At 36.8% G+C, this 7,526-nt stretch overlaps 1 protein-coding gene across 16 annotated transcripts in view; it reads right to left on the bottom strand.

Annotated features, from left to right (window-relative positions):
* Nucleotides 1-7,526, bottom strand: part of LOC139966678 (uncharacterized) — a 67,531-nt gene that overhangs the window by 4,566 nt on the left and 55,439 nt on the right. For all 16 annotated transcript variants that reach the window (XM_071969951.1, XM_071969945.1, XM_071969947.1 and 13 more), the window contains 7 exons: nt 7,338-7,466; nt 5,610-5,836; nt 4,568-4,698; nt 3,317-3,465; nt 1,888-2,012; nt 1,389-1,620; nt 687-774 (listed from right to left, as the gene is read on the bottom strand). In XM_071969951.1, the coding sequence (XP_071826052.1) occupies nt 687-774; nt 1,389-1,620; nt 1,888-2,012; nt 3,317-3,465; nt 4,568-4,698; nt 5,610-5,836; nt 7,338-7,466 (1,081 nt within the window). The remainder of the gene's footprint in view (nt 1-686; nt 775-1,388; nt 1,621-1,887; nt 2,013-3,316; nt 3,466-4,567; nt 4,699-5,609; nt 5,837-7,337; nt 7,467-7,526) is intronic.

The raw sequence follows: 7,526 nt of genomic DNA on the forward strand, positions 1-7,526 counted from the left end.
AAACGACAAATTAAAAAGTTCCGTAGTAATTATTTCAATCCTAGCTAAAGGTGAGGTCGCTTTTCATCCTCTAAGATAGGGGTTCTCTAACTGGGGTGCATGAACCCCAGGGGGTGCGTGAGTCCCTCCCAGGGGGTGCGTGAGACGTTTCTGAAAGTCAAAACTAGAGAACTTTTTGTTGAACAAAAAACTGATATATCATATAATTTAGTAATGTACAAAAGTCGTGCCTATCAGCAAACTCTTTTCGCGTTCCATACGTATATTTTGCCATAGTAGTACAGTACCGTGCATGTCATACATAACTGAATTATGAAACAGACGCAGGCCGCATGACTTGGTGTACGAATAATAGAACGATACTACACTAAGAACTTGATCTTTAACGAAGCATTCTTATGCGTATTATAGTAAAATAATGAATCAGATCGTGTCTCGAAAAGTTCGTGGACAACTCTGACATACACAGGGGGTTCGTGTGGGATACAGTTAGGGAAACCCTGCTCTAGGACGATATACTTTATGACTATCGATGCAATAAAAATCTATGATCACTTCTCGATATAACCTTTGGATAACACTGTGCTTTTATGAGATGCCGCCTTTTGTGTCTAATTTTATGAGATGGGAAATTTAAAATTAACATACGCTCTTTGACAATGGAACATTACATTTTAAAACCTTACGTGCAAATTGCTTCAATCAACTTTTCGTCGTCTGTGCAGCTTCCACCATTTTGGCACGTCACACTCTGGCATCTATGATTCGATATATCTACATTAAGAGAATAAAGCAGATATGTTTTTGGATACTTTCGATCATTAATTCCTTAATTACTAAAACCTTTTTTGCAAAACTGGCTAAGTGAAACCATCTAATTTTTCATGGTTCGTCAGATAAGAAGCTTAACTTAGGTTCCATTATTTGGTAAAAGGGCTTTAGAAAGCACATTTGACCGGTGCTTTCAAGAGACCTCTTCTTCCATATTTATGAAGGAAATCGCATATTTTTACTATAGTGATCAACTCACGGACCGTAATGATCTGCAGACAAAGACTACAAGTTGTTAAATATCGCGGAACTAGATCGGACCGATATGATAGTGTTTACTGTTGATTTTGGCGTGCCATGGAAACCCCACGTGACACGTAGCAATTTTATAGTGTACCGTTTTTCATGCAATGATGTATTTATCCAATTGCATACATCCAACTTGTCTGCAAGTCCTACCAGTATACAATTTAAATTTAAGATCGCAACAGGAAGCTGATAGAGTAGCAGCTCCCTGATTGCATTGGATCGTGGACACTAACATGGAGCTAAAAGCCATGTCTTCCTTCCTTGAGCTGACGATGCCGCAAACAGTTTTAAGGGTATTATATGCTTACCGTCAACGTCGAGTCGATTTGAATCGAGAACAATCGTATCCCCGTTAGCTCTTGTAATCGTGAGGAAACCATTTTCGTCTAGTTCACCTGCATTTATGATCGCATCGGCTAAATCTTTGTAGTTTTGAACTTGATGAGGTTTAACGATAATCACTTCCACGAAAGCGTTCACCGATCCCGAACTAAAGCCAGCTACGGTTACGACTTTCTGGTCTCTTGTAGCGACGTTCATCTTAAACGAGCATGAAAGAAATATTACTTAGCAACATCAGACAGTCAAAGCAAGAAGACATTTAAAGTAACTTATGATCTGCCGTAATGCTGTTGGAATTTGGAAAGCTACGATTTAAAATGGAACTTCCTCTGTTAAGGGTAGTGTTTGGTAGATCGGAACAATGTTAAAGTATCCTAGTTACAAAAAGCGATCCTCATTATTCTTTTGTGGCTGAAGGGGAGCTGGTTGTGAAGTATAAAGTGGTACTTAGATCTTATAACTTACCACATCTTCTATTAGATTCACGTACGCTTGTGACAGTGCAGATGTTGGATCGTCCAATGACTCGTCGTGTTGAGCATCTTGTCCAAAAGCGTGAGTAAAAGTAAGGACTACTCTTGCAGGTACAGCTTAGGAAAAGGAATGAAATCACTTAACTGAGTTTCTATGGTTACATATCCACAAAAAAAATCAGGGGCACAAAGTTGCTAAGTCGGGCAACGGGCAATGATACCATTGGACTACCTCCACCTCTTTAAAAAAAATAAGTTATGGAAAATTCATGGTTTTAATGGTTACATATCCATTCAAATTCATGATGCGAGAGAATACTTTATTTTAATCTCATATTTCCATTGCACCTAATTGACACCCACGTCTGGGAATCCTTCAGATCTCGCGCGAAAGCTGCGCTAGGCACGATTAAGACCGACCCTCCAGTTGGTCAACCTCCCAGACAACACTTTTTAACTAGATTCTTCAAGACATTGAATGTTTAGGTAAAAACCGTCTGACATAGTTCGCTTTAGCATGACGCGTTTTATCTGTTTTTATTGCTGATACGTTGGCACTGAGGGAAGGCCTTTCTTTTTTTCAATTACATTTAAGTCTCAGTAGGCATACTTGTTTGCCAAATTTGAACTTCGAATTTTTCAGCTTACTACACTAAAAGCTCAGTTCATATCAATATTCATTATTTTTATTGAGTTATCTGTCGTTAAACATTTTGAGCTGAATAAAATTTGCCAGATTTATTAACCAGTCCGTAGATTATACAAACTTCAATCGAAACGTGCACGCCCCGCCCAACAGATCATGCGCAAATCAAATCTCTCTGTCTTGTTTACGACCGCTAGACCTAGGACTACTTTCATTCTCGTGGCTAGCCTGTCTTTGGTCCTCCTCCTGAATGATATCCTTCACTCGCTCGATCTTACCGATGTAGCTTGGCAAAATTCTGTCATTTCCCTTCCATAGCAATGCATTAACAGGTGTTTTCAGACGTTTCCTCCTTGGAATTGCAAAAAGTGGACGATACGAGTATAGGGACTGCGTTAAAATCTTGTGTTCATATTTGTGTTATGAACACGCTGACATGGACGGTTGCAGTGATTGTACAGTAAATTGTTCGCGCGATAAGGGCAACAGAAAATAAAATTTCTTTCTTTCGATTGCGACAGCTTTTCTCCATTAAACCCACCTGGTTAGAGTGCAATTAGAAGAAGAAACACATGAATTTACTTCGGAAGTTTGTTCTCCGAAATTCATCAGCAAATAGGTATTGAGACTTAAAGGGGAAAATGATATACAAGATGATACCGTCTTCACAAAATCGGAAATAGATCAAAAGGGAAGGAAATCTAAAGGAAGGCCCAACCTCTACCATCCCTTTAATGTTCCAAGTCTGGACATCGTTAACAATAAAACAGCTTACCTGGAGGACAAACGACAAGATCAACGGAACAGTATGCTACCCCAACGTTATCACATCTGACGTTTGTGAAACCAAAATCTTCAGATTGACGGGTGATTGCTCCACAATTTAATCCCACGCCACTTTGCGGTCTACCAAGGATCCATCCTCTGTAAATGATAAAACTTACCGTGTAAAATATTAAGTGTGTAAGCAGTTTACTCACATTATAAAATATTAAAATGCCCTCAGTATTGCCTTCAAATAGGTTCAATAAAAAGGTCACCCATATTCAAACTATTTAGGCATTTGCAATTCTCCGAGTTTTCATTTCTCAAATATCTGAGTATAGCTTGGAATCCGCAGGAAATAACCTTTGGAAACCGTTGAGTACTTGTAGCAGCTTAAATATTTAGACTATTCTTATTATCTTTGGCGGGGAATATTGCAAAGGATTTGTTTGTGGCTATTAGAAACTTATACACCGATTATGGTTTATTATGTTCCGGTTTGGCCAATGTCTTATATTTTTTTTTGAGTAAATAGAGAAGATATTATGTTGAATCAGTTTTCGTACATAATTAGCTCATACAAGAGCAATTACGAGAACCTACGTCTTAAATGTTCCGCATAGCTTTTACTTGCATCCGGTAACACCCCATACAACAATTAAACTGTCATGTCATAAAAGAATATTGTTTATAAGTTATTTTACTAACGGACATTTGCAGGGACTTGTAAATCGGTTAAACCGAATAGTTCTTTAATAACCTTTGTTATTATTAATAAAATTCATTATTTAGCGATGATGTACGTCATTAATTCTACTACCCTCCTGACCCCCCCCCCCCCTTAAAAAAAATGAACAATAAACAGTTCCCTTGCAAATTTGGAATTAAGGGTACATCTTACAAGTATTGACTTCAAGAACTAAAATATATAAGTACGACGAAAACTGTCATTACTGCAATGAAATTGTTGCCAGAAACTTAAATCAAAAGAGTTGAAAATGTCACTCTAGACCATCAGAATATTTTCGAAAATACATTTTGCATATTATTGGTACATACTTCTTTGATACTGCTCTCTTTTGTTTCAATTTATTTTCTGAATGTAACAATTATGGATATTGTTCGTCCATCAGAATTTTAACCATAAATTAAATCCAACGTACATCAACATAATGATATGCTCACAGCAAAAGACAAACTTCGGTCATCTATACATCTCTATTAAGATATTACAAATATGTGTTGTTCAGTTGAAACTTACTCATCGTCACTTAACAGCTCGTCGTTATTCCCATTGCCCCAAATATATTGATTAATTCCATTTCGTTCAAAATCAACAAAGATAACTGGAGGAAAGGTCGAGGGCAATAGAAGGTGTGGCGTGACTAAGTCCTGTGAATAAGAAATAGAGGGAAAAAAGGTGGTGCAGAAGACAACATATAAGAATCATTACCTATATCAGATAAAACAGAGCAGTGTTCCTAAGTTTACAAACCTTGAAACAAATCCAAACGTGTTCACGCTGAGCATTCAATTGTAAATGGGAAAAGTATTCTTTCCAAAAATTTGTGTATAAAAGGAGTAGTGTCGTGTTTTCATCTTCTAAAACGAATTCCGTGCTCACCACTTTCCACGTTGCGCACTCGCGCATCTGGCATTCACCCAAGCCGAAAAGGTGTGAGCTTATATTTGTTCTTAACGTGTAGCATATTATGCATTTATATGCCAGGGTGTTATATCACACTAATACGTGTTATGTTTTGGGAGCATGCGAGAGCTAGATGTGTTAAAGATACAATACAGTAAATCGTAGTGGTATTATATATATATTTTTTTTTATATATTTTTTTATTTTTTTATAATATTTTTATATAATATAAAATATTTTTATATTTTATACATTTTATATTTTGTTTATATTTTTATACATTTTTTTTAACACAGGCCGCAATAAAATGTGCCTCTAGCATAACACGTGCTATCATGTTATAACAGAGATGCATATAAATGCGCAATATATTCAAGTCGAAAACGCTATTATAAGCAACTGTACAATTCGGTTCGGGTGTGGCATTGGAGTCAATATAATGACTTCTCTCTATAGAATAGTTGACGCACAGCTCTTGTCCAAACAAGGACTAATTACTACTATTTCATGCTTATTCTTTAATTGGTTACCCTCAACCGACTTCATACATATCGCCTGAATAGGTCTGTCTATTATTTTTTGTCGTGGCTTGAAGTAGTTGCAACTCTGAATCCCATATTGCTTATTACTGATACTTCTTTGAACGAGAACGTACTTTCAAACTGGTATCTACTGGTTGAGTTGGGTCCTTGCTGGATAGTTCAAGAAGTCGCCCACCGGTAACATTTAATGAAGACGAATCTATTCCACAGAGAGAGGATTGGTACGTGGTGAAATTCCCAAACGAATCAGGTTCAAAGAAAGCGCATTGCCCATCGTTCAAAAGTATGAATCGAGAGTTGATTTCGTCATTAGGGAAGCTCGGACAACATCCTGTTGGATCTAAAAAAAGACATGCATACACATTCATGATGGCTAAGGGGACTGCAGATATCGGATTACACTATGAACGTGGTAGTTATGTTTTCTACATCTTGTAAACACGATATCTCAAAGCTATAGCTTAACCTCCGCAGTTCTCATATTTGGCATGTGGCTTCTCCATACTTCATACGTAGGTCAGACTTCCTTTAAGGTAATCGATGGTCAAAACTTGAATTCCTTGTAAATACGATAACTCCAGATAGGAACTTTATCGGCTATCATACTTAATATGGGGCTTCCCTTTAATACGTATAAGGAACTTCTTGTTTTTGTTGCAGGTCAAAGATCATTCGGTGTCAACAAAGGTCACACTCTGTAAAGCCTTCTAAACACAAACCATGTAAGCACGATATCCCAAAATAGGTTAAATCACATAGCTCATATTTGACATGTGATTTACTTAGAGTGAGAATAAGCACTCTTTTAGTTTTGTTGGATATAAAAGGTCATTTGAGTTCAAAAGAGTTCCAAAATATCTTGAGAACTTTACCATCAAAAGATAATATGTATGCATGATAAGTTATATTGCTCGACATTTTGGTCTAGGTGAAAACACATTTAAGGTTTGCTGACGTCAAATCCCACGAAATTTCTAAAGGCCAGGTTTAAATGAAGATGTTAAACTTATGGACCCTCATTGCTGTTTTAGGTGGAGGTCAAAGGTCAGCTTAGGTACATGCAGTATAAACTTCAGCCAGGTTCACTTGCAACTACTCTTGTGCTGCATGTGTCGTTTTTATAAAGGCGAGTAACCGCTGGGAGGGATTTCCCTCTGGTTTACTATACCTTAACACGAGGTTAGCCCCATAACATCGAAATATATTTCAAATGTCCAAGCTATGGCAATTTATCGGGTCAAAGTTCAACCATTGATTTGCGTGGATCTATATACCCAAATCGGTGTGGATTTTTGTCAGTCAAATGCGAAATAATGAGAAAACACACACAGTACCTCTGTTCATAGAAACAAACTAACTGTGATTTGCAAATATTCCGCTGGCGATAGGAAACAGTTCAAGAGACACGGATAACCAGTACTATGAAAAAATGATTCTCTAGAAAGTTTTTGGTGGAAAGTTTTTTTACATAGCGAAAAATATGAAAGCCAAGAAAAAAACAGATCTCATTTCATATGAGGGAGACGGTGAACAACGTTAATACATGCTAAAACAAACTTGTCAGTCATTCGCTAATGATTATTGCTAATATTTAGGATGAACAATGTGCATTTTTATATATATTATATATATATATATCCTATAGATTTCTATATGCATTTCGTTCTTACTGCAGACAATTATTTTTGAGGATTTGGGACCACCGTGTTACAAATTAATATATTTGATATTTAGCATCAAAGTGAAAGATTGATATGATTCAATATACACAACCACATATTTCGGGATTCTAACCTTAACGAATGTATTTGCGCCTAAATAGTAAATGTTATTGAACAAACCTTGACAGAGGGTAGGGGTCACTCTTGAGAACCCTGGCAGGCAGTTACACATAAATCCTGAAATTGTATTTTGGCAGGTCGTTGAGGCATCGTCACAATTATCCGTTTGTAGCTGGCATTCATTAATATCTGGGTAAAATAAGGTACAAAACAAATATTTTAAACGATCTCTCAATACAATATTTATTA

The sequence above is a fragment of the Apostichopus japonicus genome, chromosome 4, assembly GCF_037975245.1.
Source record: "Apostichopus japonicus isolate 1M-3 chromosome 4, ASM3797524v1, whole genome shotgun sequence".
NCBI classification, from domain to species: Eukaryota; Metazoa; Echinodermata; class Holothuroidea; order Aspidochirotida; family Stichopodidae; genus Apostichopus; species Apostichopus japonicus.